The sequence below is a fragment of the Echiichthys vipera genome, assembly GCF_963691815.1.
Source record: "Echiichthys vipera genome assembly, chromosome: 22".
Taxonomy (NCBI): Eukaryota; Metazoa; Chordata; class Actinopteri; order Perciformes; family Trachinidae; genus Echiichthys; species Echiichthys vipera.
The window spans coordinates 13,376,384-13,394,709 of NC_139847.1; the positions used below are offsets into that span (position 1 = coordinate 13,376,384).

At 41.7% G+C, this 18,326-nt stretch overlaps 1 protein-coding gene across 4 annotated transcripts in view; it reads right to left on the bottom strand.

Moving 5' to 3' along the window:
• Positions 1–912: 912 nt before the first annotated feature.
• Positions 913–18,326, bottom strand: part of LOC310963752 (ADAMTS-like protein 1) — a 98,678-nt gene continuing 81,264 nt past the window's right edge. For 2 of the 4 annotated variants that reach the window (XM_083936671.1, XM_083936673.1), the window contains 16 exons: positions 18,265–18,315; positions 17,966–18,170; positions 16,772–16,919; positions 16,588–16,672; positions 12,460–12,782; positions 10,897–11,026; positions 8,441–8,651; positions 8,161–8,340; positions 7,900–8,053; positions 6,709–7,717; positions 6,483–6,610; positions 4,509–4,629; positions 4,103–4,307; positions 3,508–3,617; positions 3,150–3,370; positions 913–2,682 (listed from right to left, as the gene is read on the bottom strand). In XM_083936671.1, coding sequence (XP_083792797.1) covers positions 2,573–2,682; positions 3,150–3,370; positions 3,508–3,617; positions 4,103–4,307; positions 4,509–4,629; positions 6,483–6,610; positions 6,709–7,717; positions 7,900–8,053; positions 8,161–8,340; positions 8,441–8,651; positions 10,897–11,026; positions 12,460–12,782; positions 16,588–16,672; positions 16,772–16,919; positions 17,966–18,170; positions 18,265–18,315 — 3,391 coding nt within the window. In that variant the 3' untranslated portion in view covers positions 913–2,572. Of the gene's footprint in view, positions 2,683–3,149; positions 3,371–3,507; positions 3,618–4,102; positions 4,308–4,508; positions 4,630–6,482; positions 6,611–6,708; positions 7,718–7,899; positions 8,054–8,160; positions 8,341–8,440; positions 8,652–10,896; positions 11,027–12,459; positions 12,783–16,587; positions 16,673–16,771; positions 16,920–17,965; positions 18,171–18,264; positions 18,316–18,326 lie in introns of those variants that run through there. The other 2 variants (XM_083936672.1, XR_014593705.1) reach the window with 2 other exon arrangements.

Consider the following 18,326-nt stretch of genomic DNA (forward strand, 5'->3'; position numbering starts at 1 on the left):
AGAAATAAACTAAGACATATCACAATGTTGAGCCCTCCTTTGAAGAGGTCCTAAACTATGCAAACGTCCCAAGTGTCACGTGGCCGGTTAGCTCAGTTGGTTAGAGCGTGGTGCTAATAACGCCAAGGTCGCGGGTTCGATCCCCGTACTGGCCATGATTGTTTTTTGACTTTTTTTTTCTCCTCCACCATCACTTTGTGTTACACAGTAAGCATCTGTGCTGCAATTACTAGCTTATATCCCTGTTTAAAATATTTTTATTGTGAAGCTTCATTTCAAAATATTAAGTTAGAAATTGTTAGTACTTTTATGTAAACAAATAAACAAAAGGGACAGGAAAAAACAATAGCCAGTAATCCCCTACGCACAACAACCCATCCCAGATTGCAATCAGGCTTGAATTCGGCTTGTCCTGCAAGATAAAATACCAAAGGTTTCCAAGTTTTCTCAAAGTCTTTTAGTTTGTCCTCGAGGATGAACCTGATCCTCTCAAGGTGGAGTGTGTCCATCGTCTCTTCAGTGTTGGGATTTCTTTGTTTTTTCTAGCTTATATCTCAAAGCTTGAGAAGTTCTCTGTCACTCATAGGTTCAAAATGCTCTGAAACTTTCTGAGTTACCTACACATGTCCTCGGTGCAGACCTTGCATCAGAAATATCTCCACCACTTCTGCATCTTCATCTGGCTCAGATGCTTACAGAGGTGTGTCATGATAACACTCTTGAATATCTTGTTCTTCTGGTTCATGGTAAAACCTCCCAGAGTTGTACTACAAACACCAATACACTAATTTGAACAGTCAATAATGCAATAGAGTCTTATTCAAAAAAGAGAAAGCCACAACAGATTATAAAAGGAATGTATTTGGTTTTATTTAATAATAAACCAGGCATGAGCACGAAGCAACACATGAGTTCACCAGCAGAGGGTTCCCATTGCATGCAGATCAAATACCAAAAAGAACTGTAGGGAGATGAATACTTAAAACCCACCCCTTTAATTATTTACAAAACTATGCACAAGAACACACATGAAAATAAATAGTTAAAATGACAAAACAAATATCTACATCAATTTAAGAGCATAAGTAATATGTCAATCATGTTTTCCTTTCACACGGTCAAATAATCACACATAAAAAGGCCAAGTTATTTGTTAAGATATGTGTTGCACTTGATGATGAAGCTTTCTGGGACTCAGGACATAGCGTCAAAAGTGCAAACTCTGCCTATTTAGCACACGTATGGTACATTAATTATGATCTTTAAAACTGTTTTAACCAATACCCAAATGTAACAAATGTACATGGTTTAACTAACACTGAAATCTATCCGAGGGAGAAGAGTTACATAAGGTCTGGCAAACGTAACTGATCTAAAATGTCACATTACAGCAAAAAATGTAATTTGGTGGAGTGGTTAAAGGGACAATACCAAAATCACAAAACAAAATATATAAACAATGAAATTTTACAAACTAAAAAAACTCTACAAGCCATGTTCTTAACAAAGACTTGGAGTTGAGTGCAAAAGTGTCTTTTTTCCAAAAAATTGACTTGCTTCAGTCATACACCTCCAAAGTGCAACCCCTGCAAGATAAATCTATCGTGTCCTGCTTTTTATTCAACCATAAATGCAGTTACAACACCTGTAATCCTTGTTCCTTTTCTTATCAAACGACCAATCGTTACCGTCAACACATACTCAATTACCGAAAATGATAGCACAGATTATGATCCATTTTCCATGTGGCTGATACCAAATGCATTTATATCATTTATCAAATATTAGGCTTTTAGCCATTTATATGCAGCATTATGCTGTGTTTAAACAAAAGTTCACCCATACTTTATACAGCAATAAAAGCTCATTTAGCATCACAACCATTAATCAACATTGTTTTGGAAACCATTGCAATAACGTCAAACACACAACTATCCAGTGGTTATCAAAAGCTCAAGGGTCTACCCAGAATTCCTGGGTATGAAGTCAATCAATGAAAAAAGTAGATTAATTACATATTTGTTCATTGCAAGCTAATTTGCATGATACTATGCATTTATTTTGGGGAGGAATTGACGGTCCGGCTCTGTTGTTCCATCCTGTTAGGAAAACCCTGAAACAACACCAGGCATCAGTCATGGTAGACAGGTCGTTCTGTATGAGTTCCTCTTTATGGAACCATGCAGTCACCGCATGTTTCTATTACTCACATAGAAACGTATCTTACTTATGTTTGGGTAACTTAGGAAGGCTTCATGGACATCAGATTTAAGGGGGGAAAAAAAGAAGTAAAAACCGAAGCCTTCATTAACAGACGTGTCACTCTTCTCAAAACTTTAAAATTCCAACCCACACATGATATCGTTGAGGAAAGTAGATCACAACTGCTCCCGGTACGACCGTCCAAACATTCCTCCACACTCAGGAATCCCCATCCATGACTGCTCTTTGAATGCAGTTGTGGGTGTAAGGATGGGGCCTAGAGGTTTACAGTCTCTTTTGGCTGTCTGAGCACCTTCCCTGACCTATCCAGGCCCTCCATCCACGGCCCTTGTCTCACGTCTCAGGTGCCTCAGGTGTTTCGGCAGGAATGACAGCAGCGGCTCTTAAACTGGGGCAGCGGACAAAGCTCTAGCTGTCGAACCTTCTCACAGTACCTTGTACTGTCTCGACACTCTCCTGCTGGAATACACAAATGTTAAAGTTTACTGCACATACTCACTTTCAGCCTCTCCCTAGGATAAAAACATGTGATCTAGCAGTTTTATGTGAAGTGCATTCATGATACCAACTTCTGTACCAACTTCATAAAGAGAATGCAATATGCACAAATCATCCTGACAAAAATATTTCAAATTTTATTTCCAATCCAAGTTATTCTTTCACCAGTTTCATTAAGGCCTAACACCTCAGAAATATGCCATTAATGTGTTCATAACAGCAACAAACTGGTACCGTTCTGAGGTTATCTTCAGTATTTGTAAAACAAGTTTCTTAAGAAGCAATTTAACCATTAACATACGCAGTTGCAGCATATTGAATATCCTATACAACATGTAATACGTTCAGGATCAATTTTAAATGAAGATGTTATCACAATTAAGAAACCACTAGTTTTCATTTCGCCACAAGCGCAATTTTTTCCTCACCTCTGCCACAGGACAAAATATTGCATCTCTGCCAGCTGGAAGGGCGAGGCCTCCACATGCAGTGATGTTCACGTGTGGCCTTTCCGGTTCGACGGTGCACGCAAGTCACATGGCGCGACTGGAAACCGTGTCGTCCACATGTGGCAGTGCACTGTGTCCACGGCCCTATACGCCAGTGCACAGCACAGGTTTCTGTGGAGCAATTTTTCAAGGAGCTGGGCCTACAAATACAAACACACGTAAAGAAAAGGGGTTGAAAAGTTGTTAGAGATACACTGGTGAGTGGCTTTTTACACTCAACATCATATATCAACTGTCGATATGTACAGTATAATTATTTTATGATGTCCATATTTACCTCTGGAGTCCACTGCACATCCTGTAGGGGACTTTGGTGCCATTTGTGTCCTGGCAGTAAACATGGCGGTGCTGTGTGGCCACACTGTGACCCACACAATCACCATGACACTAAAATAGGAAATGTCATTAAATTACAATCAGTTCAGCTTTTAGTTTGAAAATACTCTCCTGCTAGTAACTACTCTCTTGTGATGTTTGCATTTCCAAGCCTACCCATTCTCTGTCAAATGTTAAATGTAATCTATAGTGTTTAATACAGAATTTAAAATGGGAACTACTTCTGTGCAAATATTATGCAACACTATGGGATTTTTTTGGAAATTCTCGGAAAACACATGAAAAAAAGGTGATTTTCCTAACTACTTATTTAGCTCCTACTGTATAGTTATACAGGTATATTGCTCCTAACAGATATGGAAGGGTGTGCTTCACCTTTAAATCATTCTGAAAACAAATAAAAAATAAAAGTGCCAGTTATTTGGAAGTTAGGAAACTGACTACTGACTAAATTGTGTTTTGCACCAATATACAGCTTTGACACAGTCCATATGCATGTGGTAAGATGTGTTTATGTCCAATATAAGTAGACTCACTGCTCCCCAGTGGGTGGTGGCCCATCTGGCACAGGGCAGAACGTTGCATAACCTGGTGTCAGAGGGTCTCCTCTCTGTGCCGAGGCAGTGCTGACTCTCCACCTCTCTGGATCTGCCCTCAGGACCCTTCATGCAGCGGACACTCCTGTTCTGGGACCCACCTCCACAACTGGCTGAGCATAGTGACCAAGGATCCACCCGCCACCTAACCAACCACAGAAGAAAAGCGACAGAAAATTAGATGAAGCGTTAATAAATTGTGCACACAAAAATGACCCAGCACTTTTTTCTTTTTAGGGTTTTCAAACATTTGAGTGAATCCCATGTTGAGTTTGGAATGTAATTGAAGGAGACAGTGTGAACTGGTGTTATCAAACATGACAAACATGTAGTAGTAGCAAGGTACCTGAGGGGGCAGGCTTGCCCATGGCACGGCTCAGCTGACTGGCTGCTGTTACTCCTCTCGGAGCAGATAGAGCCATTTGCTCCATTACCATTTCCTTGGACACAGTTTTTTCCTTTACCACCTGAAAATACAATTAAAAAAACAGATTTTGGAGGTCTTGAATGCTGCAAAAATCAAAAGACAAGACAACTGTCTTTAATGTCAGTGCCCTCTCTCTGCAGTGATCTTACCAGTTCAGCGAGGAGGTTTATAAACCTCAACTTAACATGCACGCACATGTACACAGCATATATAAATGGTTGTAGCTGAAGATGCTTGCTTTGTATTGTCCGAACGAATAGAATAGCATCTCTCTAGGTTTTCTCACGTCAGATAGAAAAAAGATCAACATACAGATTTAAGGTTGTATTAGGTAAGATTTTCACTGTGTTCTTTGGTCAGTCTCTTGTTACTTTTACCTCACTGCAGAGCTCAGCGGCCGGGGAGCAGGCTCATGATCTGCAGCAATTGACTTGCTGTCCTGAACCTGGAGTCAGTCAGACCCAGACTCAGAAGAGGAGTCTGTTCTGCACCAAATCAGAATGGTCAGTGTTGTTAGCTTCTTTCATTTGTTTGTTGTTTGTTAGCTTGTTAGCTTGTAGCTGGCAGTGGTTGACTCAGCTACTGTGACTGTGTGTTTTTGGTCTCTGTACTGATAAGTCCGCTCTGGGCTGAAGGATGCAGGTTTCTTTGCTGACTTTTGCGAATTAAAAAGTGAATGTCTTCAGAATCTGGGATGTACCAAATCTAGCTCGAATCTCAGATTGTCAGGAAGTGCACAGACATCTCCCCCTTCAGTAGAGGAATGTGAAAACACCTCTCTCGTGACAAACTTTGCAAACATACAAGTCGTTACAGTCAAGGTCAGACACTCTGCATTTTTAAAAGGAGGGGATCTTTAAGATTTCTGAATTGCACCCATTGGACATGACCTTAAACTGATTAAGAAAATGCAGTTTGGACATTTTTCAGCACCTTTAAGCCCCTTTATCCTCAGTTTAGCTTTGGCGAATGGGGTGCACCCACTTAATCTTCTTTGAAACATTGCCTGGAGCCTCTAATTGTTGTCGTATGGAGAGGAAAAGTGCCGAAGCATCAGGAAACCCGGCAGTGGCGGTGCTTTGATGGGAATGCAGCAAGGTCGCGACTGATCACGCTCTGATGAGACGAATGACAGCACCGCTCGGAGATGACCCGAGCTATGGCACGCTCCGGACATTCCCCATCACTGACTCAGCCAGATGAGCCACCAGGGTACGTACAAGCTTACTGTATATCTGTGTCTATGGTTATGCCTGTGTGGGTGTTGCTCAAAAAGAACGCTTTCCCAGAATCTCTAAGCCTGAACCACAAAAGAACAACACATTCTGTAAACTGGACTACATAAAAGTATATTAGGACAAACTCAACTTGACATTAGGTTAATGCTGACTCTGACATTTGTATGTGTAGCTACAAAAAACGTTTTCAGTAATGTATTCAGTATGTGCTCATTACAGAACTTCACTGAAGCTACATGACACTTAAAGGAAGCTTTAGAGGTGCTGGTTATTTTTTCCTTTGGACAGAGCCAAGCTAGCTGTTTCCCCTTGTTTTTTTTTCCAGTATGTATGCGATGATAAGCTAACCAGCCCCTGGCTCTAACTTCTGATATAATTCTCACCAAAAAAGCAAAGAAACATATTCCCAAGATGTTCAATTGAGAACAGTTATTTACATCAAAGCTACTATGTCTTTCCTTGTCTTGTGCTTTTATATTCAGATATTTGCGAAATCTTTGGAGCTTGACCACTGATTAAAATACAGTTCTGAATGTTTGGACAACTATTTTTCACACAGAATTACTTCATGGAACCACTCCAGGTGTTAAACTAACCATAATCTGGCAAGAATACAAACATTCTTGCAGCAAAATTCTGTCTTTGTGGACCATACCTGTAATCTGCAGCCAAGATGAAAGAGATGCAGATCCAAGACGGTTTCTGGCAGTGCAGGTGTACAGACCCTCATCCACCCTGCTCGGAGACTGGATCCTCAGTGAGCCGGTGGACAACGGGCCTACTCTGCCAACACAAAGACAACGCAACCACTGTATCGGCTACTTATAAAACAAAATCTACAGTTTTGTTGACGCCTTTTGCAAAAAAGGTCACGGTCTTACCTGCTGCTGTAGTGTAACTCTTTCCCATTCTTTCTCCATGTCAGGGATGGGTCAGGGTTCCCCACTGCCTCACACCTCAGCTCCAAACTGGCAATGGGTTTCTGCAGCATAACTGGCACTCCTACATGAACTATCATTTCAGATGATGGTACATTTCCGACCTTCCTGGGCCGTTGGATTATCGCTGGGCTTCTTGGCCTGGACGCGTGGGCTTTGATGTTCGGTTTATAAATGAGGGGCCCTTGCGTGGAAGATTCAGCGCTTTCTGGAGGATGAAGAGTGGACTCATTGGTTTCACCTTGTGTCATCGTGAGCTCACTGAGCAACTGTGCGATGAGTTGTTCCCCCCATGGCCCTCCGAGGCCTTCAGAGAGGTTGTGCATGATCTCATCCATCCTGTGAGTATCGGCGATGAGCACGAGCAGACTTGAAAGTTCTGAGCTCGCTCTCTCATCCTCCAGGGTCGACCTGTTCTTTTCACTGGAGTGTGTTTTATCAGCGGTGTCTTTTTCATCCTGGAGAGAGCCTTTGAGTTCAAGCAAACGTTCAACAATGTTGTCATATTGGTTCAGGGAGATGGGTAGCTCCTGAAATGTTTCCCCTGCTGAAGCCACGACTGGCTGCCCAACCTTTTGTTGTCTGCTTGCAAGGAGCCATGCCTCGGGAACAGAGAGCTTCTGCTTGCTGCCAATGATCTGTAGGACAAAATGCTCTTGTGCCTGACCAGCAACACATGTGTATGTCCCGGCATCAGATGCACGAACCTGCTGAATCTTCATGTATCCTAGTGGTGTTATGGAGAGGTGCGGGAGGCCGACCAAGGGCTTTCCTTCCTTCAACCACCGAATGTGGCCCTTGCGAAAGTGTCGGGTGGGGCAGCGAAGGACCACAGTTGTCCAGGGGAGCAGGTAGGCATAGCCTCCCACTACCAGCTGTAACTTTTTGCCCTTCCTCCACTGGATATACACTTTCCTCTGGGCCAGTATGGTGGGATCAGGCTTGACAGAGTCTGTGATGAAATTAACAGCAAAGGTGAGTGGATTGATTAGTACCTGTGTTATAGATTTTCAATTTCTATTGAAACAACAGCTATGGAATGGGTCTTTCTTACTAACACATATTTCTGTCAATTCCAAATTCTCTCTTAGCAGTACAAATTGACAAAATAGAGCCAAACAGAGGGTCTCTTACTCTCACAGAGCCTGAGGGAGCATGGCCGGATTTTTGTGGGCCGGGCCATCAACCAACAGTTCTCAGGGTCTACGATCCAGTGTCCCCTATCTTCCCTTTGTCTTCTGCAGACTGCCTGCAGTCTCTGGATGCCATTTCCACAGGTCACTGAACACTGGACAAATAAACAGATACTGTAAGATATGAAAATGAGCAGACATATGGCAATACATGATTTTGACCACTTTAAAAAGGTAGGTCGGAGCTTTGAGAAAACCCTACCTGGGACCAGTCAGTTGTGACCCATTGCGGTGGGCACTCTTGCTTGGCACAGGGCTGCTGGTTTGCAGGGCTCTTAGAAGGACAAAAGGTGTCAGGCAGCTCCAAGATGCTGCCATCTGCCAACCGCTGTTTGCACAGGACCTGCCTCCTTTGAAATCCTCCACCACAGCTCTGGGAACACTACAAAAATACAGAGGTGCCAGGAGTTACATTAGCAATATGTGTTAGATGCTTCAGTCTAATTGCTGGGGCAAGCATTTATGGTGGTTAGATCCTTTACCTGTCCCCATTCCTGTGTGTCCCACATAGAAGGGCAGTCAAAGCGGTTACAAGCTTGGACAGGGCTGGGCTTGGGGCTCTGACAGTCTTCATTCCTCAAAACCTCTGTGCGGTTGCTGTCCCGAGAGGGCCGGTGAGAGCATGCCACAGTGCGGGTCATCAGACCAACCCCACAGGTAGCAGAGCATGAAGTCCACTCCCCTGTATCCCATCTGTGAATACAATGTTGATCAGAATTGACTTAAACCAGCTGAACACCAGGTTACTTGTATTTTTAATTTCACCTACACACAGGTTAGTTTTGAATTTTAAAGTGAAGCATTATAACCTTTAACCTTTGCCATTCCTGGTTAATCACCATACTTTATCTTTTGTGTGCATGTATATGTATGTGGCCCATTATCTGATGTATAACGGAGTGCAGTCAGGCGGAGTTCAGTCAGAGTGCTTAATGTTTTCACTTGATCCCACGAGAGGACACTCTTGCAGCCTTATGAATGTGTAAATTCATGAAAGTGAAATTCATGAAAGTGAATACGAGTGAGAGCGAAGAGAGTGATTCATGGGGCCAGATCCTGGCAAAGAAGTATTCAATCTCCCACTGAATTGGGTGATATTTGAGAAATCCCTATAGCGTAACTTCTTGCACTTGCATTTTCGCAATATCCGTCGACCGGTATTCATTTTGTGCTCCATCACAATTTCTTACAGGGTGATGAATCGTGCATCAACTTTTATAAACATTTCTATTCCTACCTTCAAAATGATGTGGCAAGTGTATGTCCCATTCAAAGGAACCTAAAAGCTTTGGCATGGTTTTTTACTTCTTGCTTGATAGATTAGGTGATGTTTCAAAACTATTCATTTTAACTCCAGGGACTGAGGAGGATTGGGAATGAAGCTTGTTTCTGGACCAGTACTATATTCAAAGCCAAATGCTATGGCTGTTCCCCTTCAGAGGGAACTGTATCCAAAGAGTGCAGCTTAATATGGGAGGGTTAGGAGGCCTCGGGGAGGGAGTGAAGGGCCAAAGGAAACAAGTCCAATACAGCGTTTGTTGTGCCTGAAAACAAGACTCAAGGCCTGGAAAAACAGGCAAGGGCAGGCTGCAAGCCTCTGGGTTTTCTGACAAGAGTGTGAGTGGTGGAACGCCGACACTGCGCACGGTGTTAACTTGAAACGTGTGGCCTACCGCAAAATCCACTCACCGTTTAGCCACAGCTTAGTTATATTAAACATCGTGCCATTGTGCAGTTTGACTGGTGCTCAATGGATTATCGTTGGACTAACAAACAAGCAAAAAAAAATATGCTGTGACAGGAAATATAAGAGCACTAATGTCATAGTTGCATTTCAATGATTTCAACTTGGAATTCAGCAAGGATATTCGTGATCTCTTTTGATTACCTCAAAGTCAGGAAAAATGTTCTTCCCCTTAAGCTAATGGCCAAGAGTCATCATTCTCAGGAGATAAACAATGTCTTTTCCTCCAAGAGTTCCTTTCAACAAGAAATAGTGACTTGTATTGGGTAGAACACCATGAAATCTGTTGAGCACATTTATGCTTCCCAGAGGATAAATCCCATCCATGAAACTGAACATGGATGAACAGGGGATAAAGCCTGACATCCGCTCTCCTTCCCTTCTGCTATCTTCGCTATCTATTTTGCAATGGTACAGTCCTGCATCTGGAACTTTGCACCACCCATGGCGATTGTGAGCTAGAACGCCCCCCCGCCCAGTAGCCAGGCCATACTTCAGCGCTGACACAGAGCTGTGGAGACGTCAACTTTACACACAAAATATATCATAATGTAATGGGCAGATCGTCCAAGGACAATTTCACATGTCAGCCTAGCAGGTATGACCACCTGATCCCAATTGCATGTCTGATTCCATCCAGGTTTCACAAGCGGTCCCGTTGGCTTCATTTCCTGCTCTCAGTGATACAACCATCCATCTCTGTCGTTCTGCTTTAGTATCTCTTGGAGCCAAGTGGCGTAAATGGTGATTTAATTGGCCTTGCTGGTTTAAAGGGGGATAATGTAGTGGATTAGAAGGATTTGAATCTCTTTTGTACACAACCAGTGATTAGCAGAGATTAATTGATTCAACTAGTGTGATGTGTGTTTTTTGATAGTCTGACAGTTAAGCAGTTCCATGTGTAGAACCCAGGGATCATCTGGGAAATGGTACATGAATGTCCCAGCTCTCTATATTGCATACTTTGCTGGGTTACAGTCTTGGCAAACTAACAAAGAGCAGAGCCAGATTTCAGTCCTGTTTTTAATTAATATTTTTCTTCTTGAATGCAGCCAAACCCTTTCTTCCAAAAGTACATTTCTTCCTCGGTTTTACTGCATCCATCAATCAAGTCTACTTAATGCTCATGCACAAACCATTTTAAAACAATGCCTAAATGATAACGATGTGCTAGGCGTCTGTGTTTTACCATACCTGGGCGGACAGGGCTGAGTTTTGCAGTCCTGCAGGAGTTGCGGGGGCCGACGGGAGCTCACACACAGGCTCTGGTCTGCTACCTCCCTGGTCTGCTTGTTCAGGCAGATTACCACAGCTTCCTGCACACCTGGGATTAGACGGCACCGAGTAATTACAAGGGATGTCCAAAAAACTATGACCTTTTATGCAGCTTCAATCATAAGTGCTTTTAACTTTATAAATGTTAATATTCTCACTGCCCCATATGTTCTTGGTATGAATGCCAAAAATGCAAACACACATTGTTCTTGTCAACAGTCTCTTAAATATTGTCACACTCACATACATATGGAGCACAGAATATTACAGGCAGACACTGCAGTGAAGCTAGATATTGGGCCCCTCAGCGAAAGTAAGCAGTGGTTGTACCTAATGAAGCACAATGAACATCAGAACATCAAGCCGCCTGCTTAAGTTCTGGCCTGAACTGTGGATAAACCTTAAGGGTGTGATGTCAGGTCACGTAAAAAACAGCGTAACATAAATCTCTGAGTCTGCTTCCAATGTTGGGGACAATAACAGTGAAGCAGGCACTTCAAACGCCACAGTGGTGTGATGGTCCACAGGAGCGCAGCCCTCGGGGTGTGTATGTGACATCCGATACCACTATGTAATCATCCCCGAATGGGAGTTTGTTGGGTTTGGGTGAGCGCACACACACACACACACACACACACACACACACACACACACACACAGTGAAAAGCCTACGCCCATGTGCAGAAATAAAGTAACACATGCACACTTGTGCAGACATTAACACACAGACGCACAATTCAGGCATACGGACTTGGATGTGGAGGTGAGGGAGATTAAAGAGGGCCTCAACGAATGTTGGCAGGATGTTTGGGAAGGCTGTCTCTGTCTGGCGCGGGACTCCCTGCCACTGTGAGAGTCAGCAACGTATGACCTTTAGGGTTAATCTTGGTATTCCATCCATTATCATCTAATATCGTATAACTTACTGCTACTTCAAAGCCCATACTGGCATGGTTTTAGTCACAGGTTACTGCTGTGACACATCGTTGTACCACAATGGTAACGCTTTATATTATGTCCTTGTAATAAGCGTTAGTTAATAGGTAATAAGAGCCTTATAAATCCTTACAGGATCCTGATTAACATTGCTATTTATTAATAAGTTGATATTAGCTGTATAAACATGTTTATTGTGAGATTATAAAAACATTTCTAAGCATTTGTGTTGGTAACTGCAAAATGCATAGTTAAATGTTAATAAGTGCATAGTTAAATGCTGATGGGTGCTTATAATCTAACAATAAACCTGTTTGATGCTAATAACACTAATAAATCCATATTAACACATAATAATGTTAATAAGCATCTTATAAGACATAGGCCCTTAATACCTATTAACTGATGCTTATTAGATGTTACCTAGTCAATCTAGCAGCATGGCTCTAGGGATAGAAATGTCGATCTGGCAACTTTGAATTCCTGTCCTTTCAAGTTCTATTTCTTTACTTTCTCATATTAAGAGAGGACAATAATGATCCATACCTCCACCACAACTCTCTGAGCACTCCGTAAAGCCCTCATACTCCCAGTCATGCAGTTCCTCTCTTTCGGGTGTTTCCCCCTCCTCCTCCTCCTCCTCCTCTTCCTGCCCCTCCTTTTCACTTTCTTTTCCTTGGCCCAAAACACGAGAGCAGGGAGTACGGTAGCAGGGCTGACTTGAAGCAGGTTTCACCCCATCACATTCGTCATCGGGCAGGTCAGCAACAGTTTGGGAAAAGGACAGCAAGACCTGGCACTTGACGGCCCGTCGTTGGGTCCCGGCGCCGCACGTCCTGCTGCAGGGTTGCCAGGGACCAGGGATGAAGCTGGAGAAGGATTGAGAAAACACAGGCTGGATGATTAATCACACACACATACAGATATAAACAATGTGTTCTGCATGCAGTCAATATACTTCACATACATATGCAGACAGCCTTGGAAAAGCAGTGCTGACTTTAAAATATTTAGAAAGACGGACAGGTTTTTTTGCATTCCCCCCTGTATACAGATTTTAGTCATTTATTGCTAAATTCATAAGTATTTATGAAATCCAGTCCTGCTGCGGTGAATTGAACATCTGTGAAGCATTAGGATCATTAAGATCAAGCCAACCTTGGATAAACAGCTTTCATGTGCATCCTTCCTCATCTTAATAATGGATCAGAGAAGGAAATGCTTCTACTAGATCATTGGCATTTCTGAACGCCTGAAGGCCTGTCAAGGTTGGGTGAGAGTGAGGGCCCAGAAACTGATCTGGCACTCCCTCCACAGCTTTTGGAGACCGTAATAGAAATAATATAAATGAAAAGTGTAGTTTTTGGAAATATAAAGGAGGGGAAATGTACTTAATGCTGTGATTTCCAGGATGTCCATAATGATTCAATGATGTTCAGATATGATTGGAGAGATCACAGATGCAGCGTCATGTTCCCCTTGTGTTCATTAGTTCACAAAGTGCTCATGAAATTATACAGCAGTCAGGATACTCTTATTTTGAAATGTGCAGCTATGAACACCAAACAGGATTTGTACCACATGGTACACTTCCTTTGCACGAGAGTCTGTGTTTGATATTCCTTTCTCCATTGTTCTCATTACACACAGCTATGCACCTGATCGTGAATACAAAGTGGTTGGAGGCAGCCCAGATGTTTACAACACTCCGCAGCTGTCCTCTTCAGGGCTGAGCTCACCACTGTTTCTTCTGGCAGATATACTTTTCAAAACAAATTAGAAGTGTTCAGTTTATACATAAAGGTTAAATAATACTAATTAATCTGCTCAAGCTGAACTGATTGCACCGAATGACCATCCGCACCGGGTTCCCATCAATTGTTTGAAAGACAGATGAAATCATTTGAATCAGCAGTGATTTGTAATTTCCACTACTACATCATATTCTAACCATGCTCTGTAACTCACTTTGTGATTATGATCAAGTCTCTTCAGTGTTCAGTTTTTAGCTATCTAACTAGGGAATCACACACACACACACATATACATGTATATATATATATATATATATATATATTTAGAATTGAGGGGAGCGTTTATTTTCTTCAGTATCCAATGATTAAAAATGTCATTATTGCATTACTTGTCTTGTTTTGCATATGGACTTATATTAAGCATTTATCGCGATACCAACACAATCAACAACCCACATATACATTATCTATCTATCTATCTAAATCCCCATCAAATGACTTCTGCAATAGAGTTCAGGAGATGGATTGTTTCATACTACTAACATAAGTCAGACAATTACCAAGTTAGGGCAGCTTTAATTAATTTGCCCCAAAGATGGAAAAACAAATATTCTATTAAAACAGGCAATCATAACAGAATTATACATATGCAATCATGTATGCTACTGTTGCTATTAAAATGCCTAATGTATTGACGACCAAATAAGCAATCTGATTTTTTCTGTTTTATGATGATCTGATAATAGCAAAATCCTTCAGAAATAAGGTTTAATTCAAAATGTAAATATGATTAGTAGAAATATTGTTTCTTAACCCCAGTCTGTTAAGCTAACACTGACGGTACGCGGAGCTAAGATTCAGCCCAACTGTTCCAAAGTTGCACTCTCTGGGTTTGTAAAACCATCAAAGTAGTTTCCCCCAGCATACATTATCAGTGTATATGTACTTCACAGAGGTACCCACTAACATGGCAGCCTGCAATAATGTGCAGCATTCTTCCTTGGTTAAATGGTCTGACCACAACACAAGAGCAACCTGCTGTTTAATAAGATGCCTGAATAAAGAGCTCACAATTACAGCGAAGTTGGCTCTTTATGAGTGCTCAAGGACTCATTGTGTTTTGGACAAACAAATGAATCACCGGCAGTTAGACCTTAGAACACGAGCAACAAAGTCAACATGCGAACCCACAGAAATATTTATCTTCACGCATTGTTAAAGTACATCTGTCGTTTCAAAAACAATCGTGATTTCATTCATGGACGGAAACAACACATTTTTGTGATATCTGCCAAAGCCCCATGCTAATCATATCAATTAAATCTCCATCAGTGGAAATATTTGATTTAGTCATGTTGGTGGTAGGGTGAAAAAAAAGCACTTTTGGCCAACTGAACATATCTGGGTTTCATTTTTCAAGCAGTTGCACAGCAGTGTCTCAAGGCAGGCATAAGGCCTGGCAATGGAGGTGCAATAAGTCTAACACAGGAATTTCCTTGTCTTTCCTCTCACATCCGTAACCTGGCCCCATATGGTAGGCAGATATTGTTGTTGGCCTGTGAATGGCTGGATATTATACACAGATATTTATGTGCTTTTTTGCAATAGAGCAAAATCATATGTTTTGGCATTTGTGTCTCCCTCCCTCCCACTCTCTTGCTCCAAAGATAAGTCAAAGTAACAGATGTTTTGAAATGGCTAACATGGTCGCTAATACAAGTCATGCAAGACACTGGGTAGAGTCCAAACATTGTCCATCTTCAGAGGACAGCCTTTATTAGTCAATTGATATGTGGGACAAGAACATCTGGAACATCTGAGGCTTGCTGAGGTAATGCTGGTAGTCAGTGTGACCGAATAGTCCGCTGCTTTCCAAAAAGATGTTTTTTTCTCTTTCTTTTTTTACCTTCAGCTTCCCCTTTTACCTTAAATAACCTCATACAGCATATTCATCACTTAGATATGATGATACGCAAATTAAACATCTAATTTCTTCTAGTTTTTATATTAGACAAACATTTGGCATACTAGGTGTACATAGAGATGTGCACCCAACCTGGTGTATGTTTTTTAAAAAGTGTCAGGGGATAAACGGGGGCTTCAGCTGTACATTTTGAATCCAAGTTCTTGTAAATGACCGTTGACATGAACACAACCACGATACTGTGGGGGTTTCATGGTAGCACCCGGCTACCTGTCTACTTCAATTTCACCTCCAGGTAAATCCTAAACTCTGGGTTGTGAAAACTGTTGTTGAAACTGTTTATCTGGAATCTGATTTTTGCTTGTTATTCTACCCCTGCAGAGTGACAATAATTCTTTTTCTGGGTTAGGAAGCTTGAGAGTAATTAACAGCCATAGCCGTTGTATAGTCCTAACTTATGATGGCTTCAACAGAACATTCACATCTGGCAGTAAATTGTCGGTCTATGGCTGGAATGCCAGTAAATATGAGTAGAATTACATCTTTAAAGCTTGTACTGCAGCTCCTACTGCTTTCAACAGAAGAAAGCAAATGGAGATATTTCAAAATTACTGTTATCCCATTATAGGGCTGGGCCATATGGTCAAAATACTTCGTTCTGCACATGATAAAGCCTGTTTTGTATTTGTACATTTTTGAGAACTGAAAATTACTAAGGATATTCACATTTTATTAAGAACTCAAGTTCAAAATGGCAAGGCATTATGGCAAGGGTGAGAACGAAAAGCGGCGTTCAAATGACGTAAATATTGCAATAATACAGTTTGACCACTGGCTTTTAGACATTGCAATATAAACAACAGAAAAATATAAGCAATATATTTTTTATTAGATATTTTATGTTGTTTTGGGTAAATATATCATCACATCACCCAGCCCCATCCTATTATCCTTTTATGTGTGCATGCGCACTGTATGTGTGTGTCCAGTACTCACGTTGGTTCCTCAGTAACATTGATCTCCTCCTCCAGCTCTATGGCCTGCTTATGCCACACAGGTTTTGCCTCAACTGGGAGTGTATCTAGAGAAAATCCCCAAAAGATGAAAATTTAAAAATATTTTTTATTTTAGAAACAAGTTTGGTTGTTAAAACATGACACAAAAGAAAAATCTAACCCACCCATGGACTTATAACAGGGCACAGTCACCAGGCATTCCTCCTTGATGTGGGGTTTGGTTGTGGGGTTACAACCTCCAGCATGGAGTCCTCTGTGATCGATGCATAACACCACCCTGTAGCGCAGACCCTGACCACAGGTCACCGTGCACTGGTGGTGACAGGACAGAAGATATCATCTTTAAATTACTGATTAACTGATGATAGCTGTATATATATCTTTGCTTGTGTTTGACAGAGAGCCATTGAAAGAGACCTTCTAAAAATCCCTGCAGCTCTCTGCTCAGGAGTGAACTTTGTGTATTCGCTGCCAAAACAAGCATTTAAAGGCAAGTTCACAAGGAAGAATGTGCTAGGTAAACAGCATCCCAGGTTTTAGAGGGCCACAAATTTGGATCCATGGGCGTCTGCTTGTGCCTGTATAACTGGGGAGCCTGAAAAATCCTCATTTGGAAGTTAACGTAACAGCAACTCTGCCAAATAAGTAAGCTAACTAGGAATATTAGATGATGCAGATGCACCATCGCGATAAACTGGATGTGTTTGGCAAAGAAATGCGCTGTTGACTTTGGGGTTTTAATTAAAGACCTGTATGTTTTGGATGATGTGTTCAAGGGCAAGGGTGGTGAAGGACACTCAAATTGCGGTCAGCAGTGCTACTCTGACTCACAAAGTAAGCTTGTGTTTTAACTTAAGCAGTTGCAAGTGTTCCTGTCATGTTGAAAATACTGGTAGATGTCTGAAAAAAACGGCAAAATCACAAGTCAGGCGCTGAGTATGTTTTTTCTTTACCCCAAGACAATTAATCACGCTTTTGTTTAACTTCTTCTAACTCCACAGGGTAATTAAGACCCACTGTGGTGAAATACAGACTCAAAAGACAAATTAACCATTTGCTAATATTTGACTACCCAGGTGGTAACAGCTACAAAACACAGGGCGACATCTATTTACATGTGGTTAGGAGGAATGTTTAGCTGAACTTTGGTGATGCTCTAAACACTCCTTAAAGAACAACTGTAATCAATTAAAAGGTTCAATATTGTAAAAAGTAAGATATCCACGTATTTGTTTGATTATAAAGCAGGTACATATTATATATATATATATATATATAGTGTGTCACAAATAATAACCAGGGATAACTCAAAAATATAAGATAAATGTTCAAAAACTGAACTAAAAAAGGGCACCTACGGGTGACCACTCCTGTGCCAGCCAGGTGGGGCAGTCATAGGTGTTACATGGCTGCAGTATAGCTGTCTTTGGGGAGTAGAGACACTTCCATTCCTCTGTAGAAGTGATGGTACCCTGCATGTCTTCCTCCACACAGGATACTGAGCGACTCTGGATGCCTCCTCCGCAGGAAGTGGAGCAGGCGGTCCAGGGACTGCTCTCCCATCTGACATCACAAAAGGTAAATCATGAAAGTCACTCATGGAGGTGTTAGAATTTGTCTTGATGCATCACTATTTCACCTCTCAGCGAGTACATACCGAGGCAGGGGGTGGTAGAGGTCATATGGCATAATTTGCTTGTAGCCATCACTAAAAGGCAG